General features: G+C 41.6%; 1 protein-coding gene across 12 annotated transcripts in view; it reads right to left on the bottom strand.

Annotated features, from left to right (window-relative positions):
- LOC121879020 (distal membrane-arm assembly complex protein 2-like) overlaps positions 1-22,508 on the bottom strand; it is a 55,560-nt gene that overhangs the window by 3,649 nt on the left and 29,403 nt on the right. For all 12 annotated transcript variants that reach the window (XM_042385478.1, XM_042385477.1, XM_042385479.1 and 9 more), the window contains 2 exons: positions 14,447-14,667; positions 8,400-8,565 (listed from right to left, as the gene is read on the bottom strand). In XM_042385478.1, the coding sequence (XP_042241412.1) occupies positions 8,400-8,565; positions 14,447-14,667 (387 nt within the window). The remainder of the gene's footprint in view (positions 1-8,399; positions 8,566-14,446; positions 14,668-22,508) is intronic.

Genomic DNA, 22,508 nt, shown 5'->3' with positions numbered 1-22,508 from the left:
CCCTGCTTTGTGCTTTGCTACACTTGGTGGAGATGCGGAGTATACAATTGCTTGCATGAGTAAGTAGAGATTGACCCCTATAGAGCAAAGAACAAGCAGCACCCAGGCAGTAGTTATTATAGCCAAAATCACCCGGGGAGGAGCACGGCACCACCGCCTCCAGAGGATCGACAGCGGAGGAGAGAGCTTGGACCGGTGAAGCAGTTACCTACACAGAGGAGGACGAATCTGGAAGCAGCCAAGCATGAGTTACCCATCCCCACATCACGTTCCAGAGGAGAATTTGATCGACTTGAGAAGCTCGGAGATAAGTGAATTGTATCATCAAAGTATCCTACCCTTATGTAATCAAGTGCAAAGACTCACAAACCAGATGGAACAGGGGGTGAGCAGTCCCACTAAGAGTGTTAAGATGAAAACTGGGGTCTCACAGTCTGAACAGAGGGGTGAGCCTATGCACAAAGAGGACCATGTTGATGTTTTCCCTCAAGTGGTAGCCCATGAGATGAGGCTCAGGACTTTTTCGGGGACTCCTGATAATTTAGACCAAATTAATGTAGGTGAGTGGATAGCTGAGGCCAAGCGTAACATAAGGTTGCTTGGCTACAAGGGTAGAGGGTCAGTCAACTATATTCTAAAATTTCTCACTGGTCCTGCTCAGAAAAGGGTAGAAAAACTGGCTTGGAGTGACAGTTGTAATAGTGAAGGGGTTCTCGCAGTTTTAAAGGATACTAAGGAAGTGGTTGCCAAAATGGGGACAGGATGAAGTCAGTCTCAACAGGTTCTCCCTGCTCTAGTGACTGAACACTATGATTAGAGCCAACTTCCTCATCCTGATCCTGAAATCCACTAAAATCGGGCTGACTAGGTAGAGGTTCTTGTAATTTTCCTACTGCCTCATTATCTAGAATATCCAATAATCTACTTTTCTTAGCAGAAGCAGGTTTGGTCTAATTGGGTATTAAGTCTCTTACCTAAACTTTCTGTGAACTTGGGATCTTTCCAGTGTTTTACATTTAGAAATTTACTCTTCAAGGCCTTATTCCATCTATTTAATTTGGATCTGCATTAATTCTTCCTTATCTCCTGCAGCTTGAATAATTTAAAAAAATTTGATCATAACTGTATGTATATTATGTATGCTGTATTATATATTATGTATGTATATTATGTATGTGCTCCATTTATATATATTATTTATTCAGCCTAGCTAGCAGCGTGTGGCAATGTTATTACCATGTCCCACATGCTTAATTAATGTGCCTGGTGACATATGGAAGCTGTTAATGTGTCACTTGCCATACGTCGCCTATAGAGCAGTTGACCAGCAGACAGGTTGAAGAGCGCTACTCCCCTTGTGTACATATCTCTTATCCAGTAAATCGAACCTACAAAATCTATACAGGTGTTTGTGTTCGCTCCTGTATATTGAACTTATTACCCAGAACACGAACATGGCGCAGTGAACCGGTTTTACTGGATAATTACGAGTGACAGTAAAATTTTAAGCGCTTATGACTCTCGTATTAACCAACTGGCCAGCCACCTCAAGAATTGTGCAACTTTGAGCAGGCCAGTGACAGTGATTTTCAAAAAGTGTTTAGTGCGCATTGTGTGTTTTCAGCGATATGTGTGACCTTGTTCTCAGCGATTCCTGCCAGACGGCATGTTCTGGCATTTCGTGTGAGTAGCTTTTCACATCCTTCTTCTCTCATCATGTTCAGAGGGCAAAATTGCGCCCTGGCTGATTCCCACCTCCCACAGCTCTCAGGACTGTTTCATTTATACAAGGCTACACACACACACACACACTGGATCATGCGATTTTATATATATTTATATATATAATCTAATTATCTGTGTATTTATCAATTTTACTGAAATCTTGTTGATACCACGGCTGGACCGTCAACACTGATTTGGTATTGAAGCCAGTGGATGAAGGGAAGTTATGTCTCGCGGCCTTATGAGTCATGAGCCGACGCCTCGGATGACCTGAAGTCGGATGATAGCTCAAAGAGAGATGGATGACCAGGCTGACCATGACGCTTCCAGGCCTAATAACATTCTGCGAGCGCCCTTCACCTCGATATTCAGCGTTGTTCCAGAGACAATTGCTTTAATGAAGCTTATGAGAGATGAAAGGCGCGAGGATGTAAGCTAACAGATACGGGCGGATGAACACAGACGGCGCGAGAGGCAGAGAGAGGACCACCAACGAGGATTGGAAGATAAAAATGGTTTGAAGCCTGATATTCTCACTGTTAACCAAGCCCTGGTTTCTAACACTGCTCGGTACTGACTGGTTCAGATACCTCATCAATGGTTCTCTTCACGCCCACCAGCCTCTCACCTAAAGCAGCAGCTCAAACACCGCCCATCTTGAAGCCTGATGAATTTCCAGACTTCGTGAATGGCGTATTATGGACTGATTATTTGCCAATGGTGGATTCCAGTTTGTCAGCAGCCCACAAATCAACTCATCCAGCCGCGTATGTGCTCGTCCTGAAATTCAGCTGTCTTAAACATGTTGCGGTACCTCCGGTTCGTTGTCTGTAGAGGAGTGTACTGGCTATTCTACAACGGCACACCCTCAAAGGACAGCAGGAATTGAAGTTCTGTGCCAGGAGGGAATTGTTTAGCTGCAGATGATGGAGGGCAGATTTCATGCCTTTTGGTGTAATGACTTACAGAGCCTCGGAAGAGGGTAGATAAAGCCCAGGCCACCACCAGCAATGTGAGGACCCAGTTGAAGCAGGCAAGTATCCCTACGGGTGCTAAGGACGAGGAGCTTGTCCAACGCCTCACCTCGACCTCTCTCTCTCAAGGATGTTTTGATGATATAAGTCAGCTCCATGAGGCTTTAGTTAGTGCTACCTCTGCCATCCGAAAGCCCCCTACAGTTGTACGCTACGGTGTCCCGCATAAGAAGGCGGTCTGCCTCCCACGCCCACCACGCCGGCCCACGCCCGGTTCATTTTTGTAACAACTGTGGTAAGCAGCACAGAACACAGGTGTGTCCAGCTGCTGAGTCTACCTGCAACAGTTGTGATCAGGCGGGCCACTGGTCACCATATGGACGTGCCCAGCTATACGTCCAGTGCAATGTAAAAGTGGTCGTTTGGGCCATCTACAGGACAAGTGTTGTTTAACGACAACCCAAGGACAGAAGGTCATAAAGCTTCAGTGCTCTACTAGTGGAGGGTCAGCCTATTGAAGTTGCTGTGGGAATCAGGAGGCACGACGACCCTGGACAAAGCCCGACCCATATTAGAGGGTGTACTCCTCGCTCCAGGACCAAAGCCCCCAGCACGCCAGCGCCGCCATTGTGACCTTGCACGCAATGTGCTGCTATCCTGTTCAGATGCTGCCCGACACCGGCAAGCTGAGGCCACGGGGTCATCGGGTCCCAGCATTTGCAAGCTTAGCCTTCCGCCAACACCAGACCGCTTCAAGGACCCCCTGCGCCACGCAGATGGTTCACAGATGGCCCCAGCCTGGCGGCTATGTCACCTAAGCAACAGGGTCATGCCGCCTGGATTGACGTACACGGTTCCAATTCTTTGTCAGTCCCACACATTGCCAAGAGCTGGGTCATCATCTCCCAGGACTCCCCAACACCGATTCTTGAGGTAAAATACCAACAGGTGTACCAAGGGAGCAGTAAACTACCCTGCTGCTGCCCCACTTATTTTCTGGCCAGTGCACACCTCAGTAGTTGTCCTGTTGTTTACAATCTCCACGCCTTTGCCTGGCCCACGACAGTCGTCATTGTGGGAGCCGAGACAACAAATGGCGCAGTAAGACAGACTCGTGTTCAGCCTGCATCAACCCTCGAAAGATCTCCAATGTCCAGGTGTAAAAGAGCCCCGCCAATGCACTACAAACCCAGCCACAGCAGCAGGAACTCCTTAGTGAGTGACGACAACCCCACCCGGCCCTTTGAGTCTGTGGGGTTTAATGATTTTTTTTCTAGTCAGAAAGTTCTTCCTTGTTATCGCTGCACCGGTTACGTTGTCATCAAGGCGGTAATGACAGTCATTTCTGCCGCCACCATCAGCAAAGCCAGCCACTATTTCCGGACGGGCGTTCTTGCACGCCACAACCATCGGAGGACCTGTGTCTGGGCGAGCCGACTTTGCTGAGTTCTCATCATGGGGGAGTCCGCACGGTTAAGTCATCGCCCCATCTGTGAGTCCAACGGTTGACGCTTGAGTGCCGTCAAATCCTTGCCCATCCTTGCGGTGGCCCCTTCTGGGAATATAATACCAGGCCTTCGATCAGGGTCTTTGAACTCGCGAACACACCTAACCACACCGGACGCCTGCCCAGGTTTTGTGGCGGACGCCTTCGGTTTTCTGTCCCTGCTCACCCTCAACTCTTCCCGCGAGGGCGGCTAAGACAGAGGATTGTGATCGCCGCCGAACGGTTCAAGACGTCAGTTACCCACTACAACGCATCACGCCTGCTTCTTCCCCAGGTTGAGGTCGGCACCTGTTCGTTCAGGACCTCGCACCTCCCTACGCTGGGACAGAAGAAGTATGGTCTCTCAGAAATACGGGGACTACCAGTATTACCAGTGGTCGGCGGTGGAGGAACCACCGCAACAATGCTGCCTTCTGCTGACCTCGCCACCAGTGTTGAGTCCCATACCCTTCCCAGTGATCAAGTCCCTCGACGCTCAGAACGGATCCAAAAGAAAAGGTCCGCTCAAGACTTTGCTATGAGCGTATAGGGGGGAGGGAGATGTATGTATATTATGTATGCTGTATTATATATTATGTATGTATATTATGTATGTGCTCCATTTATATATATTATTTATTCAGCCTAGCTAGCAGCATGTGGCAATGTAATTACCATGTCCCACATGCTTAATTAATGTGCCTGGCGACATATGGAAGCTGTTAATGTGTCACTTGCCATACGTCGCCTATAGAGCAGTTGACCAGCAGACAGGTTGAAGAGCGCTACTCCCCTTGTGTACATATCTCTTATCCAGTAAATCGAACCTACAAAATCTATACAGGTGTTTGTGTTCGCTCCTGTATATTGAACTTATTACCCAGAACACGAACAATAACAAACTGCACAATTCAATGGTGAAAACAAGTTGTCTGAGACACAGCTGCTATGAATTATGCAAGCCAAATAAGGATCTAACTTGGTAATCCAAGTGGCTCTACATCCTTGATAATTACATGTAGTATGGTCCCCTTGGGTCCTGGGTGAAACTACTACTACTGACGGACATTTCCTTGTATGTAGTGTATGAACTGAGCTCTCCAGTCCTTGTAGCTCCTCACTCAACACTAGTTCCCCAGGGACAATTCCATGGTCTCCTCCATCATCTAGCAGTTCAGACAACTGTCCTTCATCCTCCAGTTGGACATCACTCATCTAAACTAGGAGGAACACCATGTGTCACATTGTATTAATATTTCTTATTGTTATATAAGTCACCAGTGTGACAATCATAAGCAACTAACTCACTATATCATACACCTCTCCCTTTTCTTATCTCAATTATCCCTCAGCTCAATGAACTTATTTCTTGATCAAGCTAACTTAATTTTAGAAAACTTATATTTTGAAGGATCATCAAGTTCTCTATTTGTTGCCAATCAGGGTGCACAGACATCATCCCTTCAATTAATTAGCTTGAGTGATAATGCCTGAGTGAGCATCAAGTCACCCGGAAGGGTTGACAGTGCTGAGCTGCTACATAGCGCTCCATTGGTTAACATCGTTCACCATTACTCTAGCAAGATGTATTGGGTTGAGAATTCCACCCTGAATGGTTCTCATATAACCCATACTGAAGGTTCATCCCACCATAACTCTAGATTGCTAGTAAGACCGGTGGTCACCGTCCGGAAGGATCACTAAGACTAGCAGCCTCGCTAAAGTTCGCCTGGAAAGGCTGAACCCGCTACTGAGGACATGAATAAAATAGAGTTATGAAGAGAAAAACTTAACTCTGGCCTGCATGCTGAGAGTAATTAGAAAACCCAGGGCGGAAGCCCGAAAAGTTTTGTGAACGAACATGAGAAGAGGGAGAGGGATGGTGTTCAGACTTGCACGTGTATAATTGGGACAAAGAAAAATTTTATATACAGTACAGTATATATACATATATATCTATATATATATTCTTTCAGTGAAGACGAGCCCGGAAGGGAGAAAAACAACGTCATTCACTGAGTGACTTGAAAGTAGAGGATATTAGTTACTAAAGATCTACTGTCTTCCTAGATAGAGGATGAGTCGTGGTCACCATGGTGCTTGACCAGACTGTATAAAAAATTACCCAAACACAATATCTGAGAGACATAAACAAAATAAAAGTCACTCGATTTCCTCAACGTGCTAAGATGTATAAATACCAAATATAAAATCCTCGTGGCACTTAGTATTTCAGCTATTACAACACAAATTAGCGGAGCTTTCCTTATGCGTATTTACAGCTGATTCACCAGGCAAGAAGATGACAGTAGCAATGCGTGTGGTGGAGGGTGGGGTAGGGGGTTTTGAGAATTGCAATTAAATGCGAGGTAGCAACATGTCCTCCTAATATTACGTATTTAAGTAATTATTAGATGTTTTAATTGCATGTATAGTGGCCTGGCGAGTTAATGCTAGGCATTTACATAGTATAAAGCTAGATGGTGCAATCTGGATTGAACAAAAATAATATAATGCATAATAATAATTAAATTTAGATAAAAAAAAATTTAGGAAAATATTATTCATTCTTGGGAAATTATCAAGTTAGTTTGGGGAATTCAAGGTTTTGCTTTGTGGAAGCCTTGCCCACGAGGCACCCAATTACCGTGTGTTGCCACAAGGAGCCACAGCATTGAGTCTTTGGTGAATGGGCTGTGTACTGGCAGGGTATGACTTATGCAAGTTGCTTTCCTGTTTGCCACGAGGGCTAGCCAGCAGTGGTAGCTGAAAGCGAGAGGATATAAGCAGTGCTTGCACCTTAACACTAACATAATGCAGCCACACGCATGCACGCACACACACACACACACACATTGGAATTAAAATAGCATCCAGAGTGAGGGTTTTGTTGTGTGACTGCCTGGTGGCGAGTTAAAATCAGCTGTAGTGGAGCGCTTGGCAACACCGGTGTATGTTACCACTTCTTTCCACCCCATCTCTCTAATTAACCACACCACTCTGCTTTCTAACTCTATATTCTAAAATGTTATGTAATGTAATGTTGAAGGGATACATCATTGGTTATTTATACTTATACTTTTCAGATTTCTCCCTAAAAATACTTAAGCTTTCGTCTTTATTCAAGACATCTTCAGGTAATGAGACCCACTAATCCCCCACCCAAGAAAGTGTGACCTGACATGCCATCAGAAGGTCAGCAAAATGAACCACTAATCCCCCACAGCTCCATGTGAGTGGAAAATACCAGTCTGTACACAGCTTTATTCAAGCTCGTATCAAATAGATTTTTAGTTTTTAATATACAGTAAATATATTTCACCAAACTTTTCGATAAACTATTTTGGATTATTATAGTATAGAAATGGAGTTTCTAATTTAATTAGAGCTGCATTTACGGACTCCGGTACTTTAGACTCAAGGAAAACATCCCAGCACCCATAATCGTTCTGGGAAGTGGGCGAGTGTCCGTCTGTGCAAGATGTCATGTTTAAATACTCAGAAACTTCTCCCAGTAACTGGTAAAGAATTCGGGGATAGGGTAATTTTTTAGGGTCCTGCACCAAATGTTCAAGCTAATAGGGATATCCTGTACCTGCAAAATATTAAGAAGTTTGAAACAATGCTATGAAATTATGCACTTATGATATTCCTTTACAAATTACACCGAGTCACTTGAGTTATCTAGTGTTGAATTCTATTAGAAAAATTACAAATGACAAACACTGTCAGTGTCAGACCCTCATGGCAAAGAAAAAATAGAGGTTAGTAAATTTCCTAAGCAACACTAACAGGGCAAGCAAAAAAAAAAAAGTCAGGGCAAGTAAATTTCAAAAGTCACTAGCCTGGGCCAAACAAATCCTCAACACAATCTTCCCAGCCTGGCTGTGGTGGAGGTAAGTACCACCCGAGGCTAAAGAAATTATGAGGAGTATTTTCATTTAGCTGTACATCTGGGTATTTTGAAACGTGATGGTAAACGAGAGTTTGTGGGCGTCTTTAGTGATGGCGCCATTGCTGAAAGGGGTGTCATCAAAGATTTTTTGCTTTTAACTGCAGTGATTTTTAAATAAGAAACTCGGTAAATCTCCTTCCTGATGTAAACACGTTCTTATTTTTAACTACTCTGGGCCCATGCTTGGAGTATTAATGCTTCATAATCTCCTTACCACACTAGATAATTGATGCCATGCAAATCAAAATTAACAACTTACCTCAACCGTGCTAAGGCTGTTATACCACGCTCAGTCACTTTGGGACAGTTACTGATGTCAAGGTGCTCAAGAGAATTGGAATACTGGCAACAGATCCGGTCAATACACCAGTCATCTATGTTTGAACAGTTGGCAACACTGAGCCATTTTAGGTGCTGTAGATTCCCTGAAGAGATTAAGATAGTCACTAAAACTTTCATGTAAAATTTGTTATATGCAGTACTTGTACCTAAATTTGTAACAGCACCTTTGTTTTATGTAAATATTCACCCAAATTAATAACACCAACTTATTTACCAAGTTATTCAACAAGTGAGTCAACCTGTTGTTGGAGACAAACACTTGGCTTGCAACAATCTCAAAGGTCGAGTGCAGGTCAGCTGATTTATCAAAACAGCTGACTCACTCCCACGCCTCTCTCAGACAGAGAGAGGCCAGAAGATTCTTACCACTTGAACAGGGAAGTCAGACACGTAACTCAAGTGTTATCTCAAAGCGTTATTCACAACACTTCTCTGGAGAGAATTCAGAGTTTTTTCTCTCAGATTACATCTGTGTATATAGCTGCTTCAACAATAAACCCAAGAAAACAGCTGTAAGTGTTTACATCAAACCCAGCCACTTAAAGAGTTCCAGAACTTAATTAAAACAATTAATGTGATACCAAAACAGCTATCACAAATTTTCATAACCAAATGATATCCATAGTAAGTGCAGTACACTTCATCTTCAATAGATTCCTATTAAATTCCACATATAATATCATTTGATAATTCACTGATATGAAAAATCTTGGAATTTAATCTCCTGCCTTAAATATTCACAGCAACATTCATAAATTAATAATAATAATAATAATAAACGGTTTATTAACAGAGTTGCAGCCGGTGGCTGAAAATATACAGACTTACATTTGATTTAGACATAATGATGTAATATGCATTGAATACATTTACAGGGCTGTACAGTACATAAATGAGGAGTTGTTTATTATTTTAACAATAGACGGGATGGTGCTATTCTTATATCTATTGGTGCGGGCTCTTATGGGCTGAATTTTGTTGTAGTGGCGGACTGCGTGAGTTGGGTAGGGGGCTGCAGGTGGCAGGAGGTGGCGATGGCGAGGGTGGTGCAGTAGTCCACGGCCAAACCTTTCCAGTGCTTGGTGGTGGAGGTCACTGAGGGATGGCATTTCCAGGGTGGAGAGAGCGTTGATGTAGCCGGAGTATTCTGCACCGAGCATGATTCTGCAGGCCCTTTTCTGTACCTTCTCTAGCTGACGTTGTTGGGTGGAGTTGAGAGAAGACAACCAGGCTGGTGATGCATACGTTAGTTTGGGGAGAATAAAGACGTTGTAGATGGTCCTCAGCTCTGGCGTGGGTGTCCCAAGTGACCTAAGTCTTCGTAGCATGTATAGACGGTACGAGGCTGCCTTGACTGTGTTATTTACATGGGCCTTCCAGTCAAGTTTGTTGTCTATAGTTACACCCAGGAGTTTGACAGACTGCACCAGCTGGAGAGGATGGGTACCCACTGTGACTGCTGGGGCTTGCACTGGAGTGGTGGCGGTATTGATGTGCATGACTACGGTTTTGGTGTGGTTGATGGTGACCTTGTTCTCCGTAGTCCATGCCTGTAGCCTGTCCAGGGTGCCTTGGAGCGATGAGTAGTCTGGTGCGGTGTTGTCCACTGAAACCCCCACAGTGCATTCATCCACGTACTTCCACCTGTGAGGAGTGTCCGATAGAGCGTCGTTGATCAGGATGAGGAAGCACAGTGGTCCCATGTTGGTCCCCTGGGGAACACCGTAGGTGAGGTGTTGGAATGTAGAGACCAAGCCCTGATACCTCACTGCTTGGCGACGTCCGCTCAAGAAATCAGTGAGCCATGAGACCAGGTTGGTGGGCAGCCCTAGTGCAATAGCCTTGTTGATAACAGTGCAGTGATCAACAAGGTCAAAGGCCTCCCTGAAGTCCACAAGGGCAACGGCCAGTGATGTCTTACATTTCTGCAAGTTTTTGTGCAGAAAATCCAGAAAGCTCACCAAGCAGTGTGATGTAGAGGAGGATTACATGCATAACACCTTAGTTTCATAGCTATTAAGAGGTTGTCTCAAAACATTCAGCTAGAGATATACTACGTTGTATGCAAACACATAATTGTCACATCTCGGAGAACGTGTCAGCCACTGTATCAGGTATAAGTGAAGCTAACTGTATACCAGCTGTTGGGAATGGTATGTGGTGTGGAATTCCTCCTGACAATCTTGACTTAATTGTTGTCATGCAATCCCATCATACAGCATATGTTTTAGGTAAGACAAGTTTCATTATACAGTACTATAATTTTATTACAGGCATTAATTGCTACACAAATGGGTTAAGTTCCTGAAACACCAATTGTTTGGTGAATTTTCATATACGTAGTGAATAAAAGAACATGTGGAAAAAATAGGGTTCAGTTCCCTATTGACAAAGAAATCCCCAATAGCATACCCCAAAACATTAAATCAGTTCACTATCGCTATGAAAATATGCAGCTAAATCTAATAACAAAAAGCAAGATGAAAGTATAACACAGCCGCCATTTGCACAGACACTAGCTGCATCACACGTGGCATTCCCTCTTGCTCTCACACACAAATAAAAGTTTATTCCTTTTAATTGATTGATTGTGGTTGTTACAACCCTGGCGACACAACAGCTTAGGTCATATGTCGCCGAATTAAAATACAGGGTAAAGGCTTAAAAGACCAAAATCAAATAATGTAAGGGTAAAATATAAGTAACAAATATCATGGAACTTTCATAAAAACAAAACAAAACATTTAAACATTAATAGACAAAGCTCAAAGCTTGTGTAGAAGACTGGCTTCTTCCACGAAGGAGAGGACGTCAGCTTCCATGCTACCCCAAGCACCAAAGAGACAGAGTAAGACCCGTCTCCTTCCCAACACTAGGAGAAGTGCTTACGATGAAGATCTCCGAGACTGAGGCAATCCACCAGGAGGTGTCGAACAGTCAATGAGACCAGGCAGTCATCACAATGGGGAAGGGGGCGCCCTTTCCATTTAAAAACCATGAGTCGGCTGTGTGTGGCCAATACAGAGACAGGCAAAAGCAATCTCGCAGCGGCATAACGGTCCCTGATATCCCCCAAATACCCAATGCAGGGTAGATGTAACGGAGCTTGTTTGCTTCGACAGCATTGCACCTGCATTACCAACTCAAGTGGATGGCAGGCTTATTATTGGCTTCATATCAGAGGCAGGTAGAGAGGAATGATGTGCCACAGGGCAAGAAGAAGCTGCTTTCCCCACAGCATCAGCACGTTCATTCCCCTTCTCCTCCACATGGGCCAGAACCCAGCAAAAACTGACTTTCCACCCTCAACATTGGATGAGAAACAGCCACTGTAAAATATCTATAATTAAGGGATGGGGCGATGAGACACTAGCTAAGGCCTGGAGAGCACTAAGAGAATCACTAAAAATTTTAAAATCGCTATGAGGTTGGGTAAAATAATCTTGAGGGCAAGTAAAATACCCGAGAGCTCTGCTGTAAATATTGATGCCATAAATAAGGAGAACCGTCCTGAATGAATTTGGGAAAGACCAGAATTGTAAAGTAACGAATAAATTTACTTGAGTAACATTTTTGGGTAACTATTTTTTAAAAAGTTCTAAAAATTTTTAGTACCTGTATTTTCACTTTTACTTAAGTATGGTTTTCTAGTACTTTTACTCCGATACAATTGAAAAAAAAATCACTACTCGTTACATACCCCAAACAAACAAACAAAGAGTTTTTATTTCTGTGGTATAATAGTAATATACTTATGGTTAACAATTAATTTATTTATAAGGATACTACTATTTTGCCACAGAAATAAAAACTCTTTGTTAATTGTATTGTCTTGGGGGGAAAAAGAGGGTAAAAAGCCACACAAAAGATATGAAAAGGTCACACTTGGGAATGCATATCATTATTATTGCTTTATTTTAATAATATGATTAACTACTTGATTCCAGTATACATTGCATTTACATGCACAAAATCATATGTTTTCCCGTACAAAACCACATTAAAATCACTTTCAGTAATTGTATGACGAAACTAAAAAAAAAAAAAAATCCACAAAATATCCTTGTAAAATAGAGGTGCGTCTTATGCGGTGGTGCATCTTATATGCCGGCAAATACGGTATTTTACACAAGATAAAATTTTTAGCCATTTGTAATAAGTTCCCCAATTAAAACTAAAATTTGTATGTCTAATGCAAACTATAGCAAGTTTATAATTAAATTAATCACTATCTTATAAGAATTCCAGCAATGTAAAATATATTCTCCCCGGTCACTTTTATGACATTTTATAAGCAAAAAAAAAAAACTCAATCTAAAGGACATAAATAAACAAATAAATACTTCACTAAACCTTCAGCCCCAACTGTCAAACATGTCACTGTCACCTTCCTCCCCTACCCCATCTTCCCAGCCAGGGTTGGATGGTTATAGGCTTACAGTTTTTATCTTATATAATATCACAGACTAAAGTTAGGAGAATAAAATTTGCATTACTAGAATCTTTGCAAACAGCAAATAACTTGAATATAAATGTCATATATTTTGCACAAGAGATAAATTTTTTTAGCCCTTTGCAATAAAATTAATTAGAACATGTCAGTTAAGTGACATTTTATAAGAGAAAAACGTAAAAGTCACTCTGAAGGACAGATAAATAAGCACTAGACCTTGGCATCAACTGTCAAACATATCACCTCACCTCCCCCCCACCCTCATCTTCCCATCAGCTGATCCCTGGTAAACAGACCATTTCATATCCCATAATTTTAGCTGTGTTGATTTATGAGTGCTTGTTTTAACATAATACTACAAAAAAACAATGTTTTGTTTATTCTAGGAGATGGGCTGAGGTGCATCTGGGTAGACTCTTAGTCTTTTTAGTATTTTGTTTCTCTCAAGTACCAAACTAAATTACAGGTATTCCATTGAAACAACACTTCGATTTAGGGCGAATTCGGTTTAAAGCGACCTCTCTTGGACGAATTTCATGTTATATCGACGTTGTACTGTATTATATTGTATTTTAAAAGTATCATATATACCAGTCTTCATAGTAATGTAAAAGAAAGTGTATACTTTTTTGCATTAATGGAAGACTTACCTAGGTTGTATAGAGGCAGAATTGTTATACAAAATAAAAAAACAGCCAGTCTGTCCAACGTCATATTACTTTAACATTCATTTACTTACTACTACAAGGTACTGTAATCACCCTAAAATATGAGTACCGGTATAAAAACCCAAGAAATCCTTGATTACCCTAGATATTGCCAAATTTTTGCTTACCTTAAATTTCACCCAAACGAAGGTGTGATTACCCTAAAATGGGGTATCGCGAGAAAAAAGAAAGATAAAGAAAAAACTTCGAATATCAGAGCATTTAGGATTTGGGAATTTCAGATAAGAGATACCCGACCTGTAGACAGTTTGAATATTCCATCCTGGTCATGAAGACAACTCTAGATTCAAATCAGAGATATTAAGCAGGTTTATGATCCTTTAGTACATAAAAAGATTGTTTTTAACAGTTGAACTTTGCTGTGGGACATGCACATTGGTTGGGGGACTCACTGGCTATAGAATAACAGTCCATAGATAAGATTCACAGATCATCTCTGCAGCCACAGAAAGGTATGTATTGCATTCAATCATTCTCTTTTTTCAGATGTGGAGCCAAAAGAGCACACAATAAATGGGAAACATCAAGAGATAAATAATGATACAGGAAAAATTATAAAACTACAAAAAAGATACAGTGTACAGTACTGTATTGAGAGAGCTAGGTTAAGTGGGATTAATGAAACAGAAACATTGAGTTGCATCACTGAGTAAATATATAGAAGGAAACACCAGAAATGGGGTGCTATAGCAAAGCCATAGGACAAAAAAATTTTGAAGAAAAAAATAATTGTCAAGTACTGTACAATTTATTTTCAAATTTCATACTAAACTCCTTACTTACTCATAGATTCAAGTCCTTCATATATGAGATCAACTCCAGAAGCATCAATCTCTTCTACAAAGATATTTGGGATATAATGGCGAGACAGTTCATACTCCTCATTTTCATCTTTCTGATTCCAAATCGTTGCATTTTTGAAACGAACTTTGCCTCCACGATGAACCAAAAAGTGAGCAGCTGCTAAATCAAATCCAAGCACAGCGACACGATCTTCTTTAAAGCTGTTGAAAGAAAAAAAAAATTATCTAAACAACTCCTAGGAAAGCCTACAGTAAATTGTCCAAGGGGCCAGTACAGTATTCTGAGGCACAGGTACAGTACATTCATACTAGTGTTATTGCCGCTGGCTTCAGCTACAATGCTGGCGTGTGATGCCATTAAATCTTTCGACCTGTGACCTCGCCAGATGTATAAGTGTTTACAGACAAGTCCTGGTTCTGCTGAGTGGACTGTCTTCGACTGGTGGCGGTGCTGCCCGCCCCGCCATGAGACAGATCGCCCTCTCTAGCAATGCTGTGAAGACCAGCCTTCTGCTCGCACTGATGAACACCGACTCACAATCCTGTCCGAAAATTTGCGCTGGGACAATTTACGCAGTACTGTTGTCGCTTGGAAAACCATACTGATCTGCACTGACCCGCACTTGTAAGTACAGCATAAGTGATGACATACCCCTCGGTACTGAAATATAGTTGACTAATTACGCCTGCTCGTTTCTGCCTAACCCGGAGTAATAAGACAATGCAGAATGAAGCGAAGCTAAGATTAATAGAGTTATGAACTTTGAGTTATGTCAGTATGTTTAATAAATTGTAATTAAAATAAAATTGTGCGAGACTAACTAATTATGTATCAGATGGATCACCATGTAATATTATGAACATCTCCTCTGCAGGTTTTGACCACATCAATAAATGTTGAATGTGTCAAAAGGCGGGTTTCAATTATTCCCTTCGACTTGCCAGTCACCTGAACGTCCTTAACCAAGGCGTTTACACTAGTGTACAGTAAATACTACTAGCCGCCCCTTGACCAGTTGAGCCAGGGTTTATGAAGCACACTCCGACCCAGATGCAGTGGCCCTTCAACAGTTATACTATGATAAACACTTAACTAGCCTTCACACTAAACATGCTTCACACACATATACAGTATTTCACGTCATATAAAACCCACTTTTTGCCTGAAAATTGGTGAAAAAATCAGCCTCCGTCCTATATATGAAGTTGCAGTCACCCTCAAGCTAATGAATCCACCCGTTGCTGTCTCCAGTAGGCTAAATTCTACCTAATCCAACTCCAGAATTAAAATATGTTATTGCTTACTTTGACATTATTAGTATTTTTAATTAATTAAAAATTAAATATTGTAAATAAAAAAGGTCAAACTATAACTACTCTGTATTGTACTGATGACAATAACCTGAGACAATTGACGTCTGTACAGCAGACGCCCAACTCTTCAATGGTAGCTCAGCAGTAACAATTTCTGAACTCTTACAAGCATACCTGCAACATTTATTTTTCAATCTACAAATACCTGATACATATGAAGATTTACAGATAACTTTCTTCTCACATTTACATCTGTTAACATCACTGGCGGTATTGTAGCGAGGTTAGACTTGTCTCTGTAACCAGGCTACTGGGCCAAGGTGTTGCTTTTCAACTCGCATTTTTGGGTCAATATACATAAATTTCTTCATTTATTTTTACTGATATACATGCACACACCAACCAAGATACATACTGTATTGTGAAAAAGGTAAAAGAAATAATTGTCCTAAGGGCAAACACATAAAAGGAATAGACATTTCCTTACACACAAGTTAGCTGGCTTAATGAGTGAGCGGGAGGACGGCTGGGCGGTTGGTGGTTTGGGGGAGGTGGCTAGAGAATTGGCGGAGGCAGCGTCGCCATTCTATGGTGAACAGAGAGTACCAATGTACAGTATTTTCTTGATTCAACGAACTAATTTGAGCCACCCTTTTCCATTAAATCGAGCGCGATTCCTTTAAATTCCACACAAAATGCACTGCTTGGTGTGTGGGGTTTGTTTACATCTGCTCAATCTGTGTTCTGCTGCCACCATGTGTGTTGTTTACTGCTACTGTACCTCTCGGTCTACATCTCCGTCAACTAACTACTGTGCTTGGCATTATGCCGAAAGTCTCTCAGAAGTCTCAGAAAGGAAGTGGTGTGGGAAAGAAAGTCAAAAGAGGGTGGCTGGCTATCAATTCGAAAAAAATTTGAAATTATAGAAAAAAAAACACCGAACTCCCTAGTTTAAGGTAAGCATATTAACGGAATTAATCTCGATTTAGCAAACTAGTTCACTATATCGAGTGAAAAATAACAGAAAAAATTTCTTCCGCTAAATTGAGAGTTCATTATATCAGATTCTGTTAAATCGAGAGTACAGGGGGCTCCCCAAATTTGTGGGGGTTAGGTTCTCAAAATGGCCATGAATCGCCAAATCTGTGAATAACATTTGTGGACCCGGTGGGGAGGGGGGGTACATTTTACTTGTGTACAGTAGGATGTCGTTTAACGTGAATTGATTTAAAATTATTGATTTAAAGCAACACCCACAATTAAGGATAACATCAATTTAAAGCGAATCTTTCCTATTTTACGCGAATCAAATCTGGTGCATCATTTGGAAATACACACTATTTTAAGTTTTGCGAGTAATGGTTCCAACCAGATGCCTCTCTGGGCACTCTACAAGGCTGCCACACCCTCAGTTCTCACGCTGATGCTCTAGTGAACGGACATATAGTAATCACGTGTTTTTCGCGGGAATTACGTTCCTGAAACCCCCGCAAAAAGCCCAAACCGCGAATACTCTTTTAGGAATCACTGTACCTGTGGCCACTAAACAGCTCAGTTAGGTCATGCACTTAACCACCCCATGCTCTCCACTCACGGCCCAGTGGTCACACTGATCACTGATACACTGAATCGGCATTTACTAACATCATTATTTGAAACTCATATTGTAGTACAGTGGTCCCTCGGTTAACGAGCACATTTCGTTCCAGAAGGTCGTTCGTTCACCGAAACCATTGTTTCAATGGGATTTTGGGTAATTAGCTCCAGCTCACCGAAAATTACATACAAAGTAAAAATAAATGCAGTAAAGTACACTTACTTCGAGGTGTGTATGTAGAAGGCTCCTGGTTGATGATGATGGGAATTAGAATGAGGGTGGAGGAGAAGGGAGAAGAGAAGGAAGTGGGGGTGGAAGAGAAATCACCCCATGCTTCATGCCATCATTTCACCCATAAAATTTTAAGTTCACTAGGTGAATTCGAGATTATTTTCTTTAAATCAACACTGCACTGCACTATATATTGTCAATATGTAAAACAAATTTCAGAATGACCAATAATTGTACTGTAAAAACGTTAAAATAGTTTGTGTTCAAGAGAGCCACAAGCAAGATGTTACCTCCACTGACCAGAGATACAAACTGACGCCTTGCTGGGTGAGTCCATTGGCTGATTGGAGCACCAAAAACTAGTTTCCTGTACTGCAATTATGATAAATAAGTGTTAAAATTACTAAAAATTGTAATATAAAACTTGGAAAATTATTGAATACGTAGTACAACCTTCTTGATATTTATTCAAATGGGAACGAATTTAAGCCCTAGAACCGATTACAGTATTGGCGGACTAAGATTCCAGCTGGTGAGCAAGCGAAAACATGTTGACATGATTTCTTAAAAATTTCGTTAACCGAATTTTTGTTCATTAACCGAATTGAAGATTTTTATGGAAGGTAATTCGTTAACCGAAATTTCGTTAACCGAGGCGTTCGTTAACCGAGGGATCACAGTATAATAATGGAAAAACGTAAACACAGTTATACAGTATACAAAAAAATTTATTTACAAGGCACGTGTGGACTGAGACTTCTCGGAGCAGTGGGTGTCTGAGGCGGGAAAGGGTGGCATCTATGCCGTGCACCTCACAGGGGATCTACATGATATATATATATATATATATATATATATATATATATATATATATATATATATATATATATATATATATATATATATATATATATATATATATATATATATATATATATATATATATTTAGCAAAAAAACAGCGAATGGTCAAAACCGTGATAAAAAAAGAGAGAGAAAAACACGGGATTACTGTACTGTGTGACACTATCTCCTTCCACCACGCGCATCAACCATCGCCACTATGTCTGAGAGACCAGCCACTACATCATTAACTACCCCAAAGACCAAGAAATCAAGGCAAGCAATTACACTGTTGAGGAAAGTGAAAAGCAGGGGGAGGGCCAGTGAAGCAAGGCAGCAGACAGTACAGTGCAGTACCATGCAGTAACAGTACCATCCAGCTCTCAACTCGACTGCAGGGAGTGCTTGCTGCATATACAGTGGTCCCTCGGTTAACAAACGGTTCGATTAACAAAATTTTGGTTAACGAATTACCTCCCATAAGGACCTTCAATTCGGGTAACGAACAAAACTTCAATTAACGAAATCCTTACGACAAACACGTTTTGTTGTGAGCATCTGCTGAACAGCTGATGGGCTAGTCTGCCAATTCAGTAATCTGTTCTATGTTTACATTCGTTTCCAGTGGAGTAAATATCAAGAAAATTGTGCTCTTTAATATTTGTGCCTTTTTTATATTAAAATTATGGGTCATTCTAAAATTTAGCCATCCAAGTTCTGTCTACATAAAGTTTTTCAACTATTATTTTTGGCTCGATATATGTAACTTTATTCATTTATTGAAACGCATTTACATGCATACACTGTCCTAACGGCAAAGTTGTATTGTACATGTAATAAAAATAATGTACAAAATGATAACTAAAATTTTTGACTAGTGCAAACTATTGCATGTTTACATTCAAATTATTTACCATCTTATAAGAATTCTAGCAATGTAAATTATATTCTCCCCGGTCACTTCTATGACATTTTATAATGAAAAACAAAAACTCAGTCTAAATGACATAAATAAGCATATAAATACTTCACTAGAGATTCGGTGCTAACTGTCAAACATGTCACTGTCACTCCTGCTCACTCCCTCCCTCCTTCCCTCTCTCTCTTCCCCAGCCAGGGTTTTAGGCCTACAGTTTTTATCTTATATAGTATCTCAGATTAAAGTTAGGAGAATATAATTTGCATTGCTGGAATCCTTGCAAGAGAGCGAATAATTTGAATATAAATGTCAAATATTTTGCACGAGATAAAATTTTTTGCTCTTTCTATGTCTAATGGGAGCTATAGCATGTTCATTTTCAAATTACTGTAATCACTATCTTATAAGAATTCTAGCAATGTTAATTATATTCTCCCATGTCAATTCAGTGACATTTTATAGTGGAAAAAGTTAAGGACAGATAAATAAATACACACTAGACCGTGGCATTAACTGTCAAACATATCACCTCACCTCCCTCCCTCTCCCCCATCTTCCCAGCCAGTAAACAGACCATTTTGCATCCCTTAATTTTAGCTGTGTTGATTTATGAGTGTTTGTTTTAACATAATACTACAAAAAGCAATGTTTTGTTTATTCTAGGAGGTGGTCTGAGGTGCATCTGGGTAGACTCTTAGTCTTTTTATTATTTTGTGTTTCTCTCAAATACCAAACTAAATTATTCCATTGAAACAACACTTCAATTTGGTGCGAATTCGGCTTAAAACGGCCTCTCTTGGAATGTAACTCGGGTTATATCGACATTCTACTGTACCTTGTTTAGGCAGGCGGACAAGTTCAAGGGATTATGGCAACACCCACGATCCAAACACTGGCATCTCATTAACTACATCATTGTCAGAGAAAGAGATCGCCGAGATGTCCTCATCACCCGTGCCATGCGTGGCTCAGACCACTGTGACACTGATCATCGACTTGTCAGATCCAAGTTCTCACTTCACGTCGCCCCAAAATGGCGAAGGCAGCAAGCCTCCAGAAGAGGTTTTCATACTAAGCGTCTGGAGGACCCAGAAGTAGCACATGCTTTCAGAGAGCAGCTCGAACTTGGGCTTATAAACAACCCAACAACAAACAAAGTGAATCCCATATGCAGAATGGGATACTCTTAATACAGTGATCCCTCAGTTACCGAAATTTCGGTTAACGAATTACCTTCATAAGAATATTCAATTCGGTTAACGAAAAAAATTTGGTTAACGAATTCCTTACGAATTTTTACCAACATGTTTTTGCCTGCTTTCGCCTGCTCACCAGCTGTAGCATTAGTCCGCCAATACAGTAATCGGTTTTAGGGCTTAAATTCGTTACTATTTGAGTAAATATCAAGAAGGTTGTACTATTCAATAATTTTCCAAGTCTTATATTAAAATTTTTAGTCATTTTAACAATTATTTAACATAATTGAAGTACAGTGGAGTCTGCATTTACGCGGCTTTTGTTTACGCGTTTGGTCATTTACGCGGTGCCTTGCCAGAATGAAATGCTTTAATTACGCGGTAAATTTGGTCATTTACGCGGGTGAAGTATAAATTGTTTACTGCATACAGTCAACCCTCGCTTTACGCGGTCCCACTTTACGCGTTTCCAAGTTTACGCGATACCCTGCCGAAACCGGAATGCTCACTTTCCGCGGTGCATGTACCCCTTTACGCGGAGAGCGGCTGGCAAGCCGCACCATTTTTGGATCCAAACCTCCCGCCATCTCTCCCGCCATGTTGTGTAAGCGGCGCGAGTAGGTTGCGCAGTGTGTGTTTTTGTTGCATTATCAGTGATGTCATATGACGTATCGGACTGTAATTGGGCCATGCATCCTTACCTCCCTCCGCTGCTAGCTGTGATTGGTTTAAAGTAATATGACGTGTCCACCCGCGGGAGGGAGGGAGGAAAGACGACGCTTGACCTAGCCGCGGCAGTTTCATCCCTCCAGGCCACACCGTGTATACGTGATTCCATTGTTCTGTAAAATGGCTTCCGCCGGACCACCGCCCCCAGAGAGAAACCTTTCCTTACCTGGACCCAGCCGCCCTAAGCCAAAGAAGACACGACATTCCTTAAGCTACGAAATTAAGTATAAGATCATACAAGAGTTGGAGAAAGGAACAAGACAGGTTGATCTCGCGCGCCAGCATGGTGTTAACGAGTCTACGATCAGGACAATTAAGAAGGATGCAGCCAAGATAAAGGAGCACATGAACATCACAAAGTGTACAGGTGCTTCTATGATCAAGTATTGCCACAACCAGGTGCTTCTCAAGACAGAAAAATTACTTGTGAGTTACTTGGTGTGTCAGGCCCGACGGAACATGGCGGTAGACACGCGCTCAGTTAAGGAGTACGCACGTGAACTGTATGCTGCAGTGTCACGAAAGATGGGAATTACAGAGCCCAAACCCTTTAATGCTTCCTCTGGGTGGTTACAGAGGTTTAAGAAGAGAAACAAGATCACCAATATCAACATTGGTGGTGAAGAAGCTAGTGCTGACCGTGCTGCGGCTAGGGAATTTCCTCCGTTTTTACGTGAGATTATGGAGGAAGGACAGTACACCGACGACCAGTTGTTTAACATGGACGAATCTGGTCTTTTTTGGAAAAAACTACCTTCCAAGACCTTCGTTGTGAAGATTGCCAGCAAGTGTCGGGGCCGGAAGTTGCAGAAGGAGCGCATCACCGTCCTGTTTGCCACCAATGCCTCCGGTACCTGTAAGCTCATGTTATCGGTGATCCACACAGCATGCAAGCCGCACGCCTACAAGAGCATGGACATGACCAAGCTTAATGTCCACTGGCTGACTGCACGTAAGGCGCGGATGTTCTCTACGCTGTCCCTCTCCTGGTTTGATGACTGTTTCGTTCCCAATGCGAAGAAATTCTGTGAGCAACAGAATGTGCCATTCAAGATTTTGTTGCTGCTGGACAATGCACCAGGACACTTGCCCCTACTGTTAGATCGTCACCCCAACGTAAAAGTGGTCTTCCTTCCTCCCAACACTATGTCTATATTACAGCCCATGGACCAAGAGTTAATCTGTAATGTAAAAGCTGCATTCCCTACTAAAAA

The sequence above is a fragment of the Homarus americanus genome, unplaced genomic scaffold (genome assembly GCF_018991925.1).
Source record: "Homarus americanus isolate GMGI-L3 unplaced genomic scaffold, GMGI_Hamer_2.0 scaffold4060, whole genome shotgun sequence".
Classification (NCBI taxonomy): Eukaryota; Metazoa; Arthropoda; class Malacostraca; order Decapoda; family Nephropidae; genus Homarus; species Homarus americanus.
This window is presented reverse-complemented; position numbering and strand designations above follow the sequence as displayed.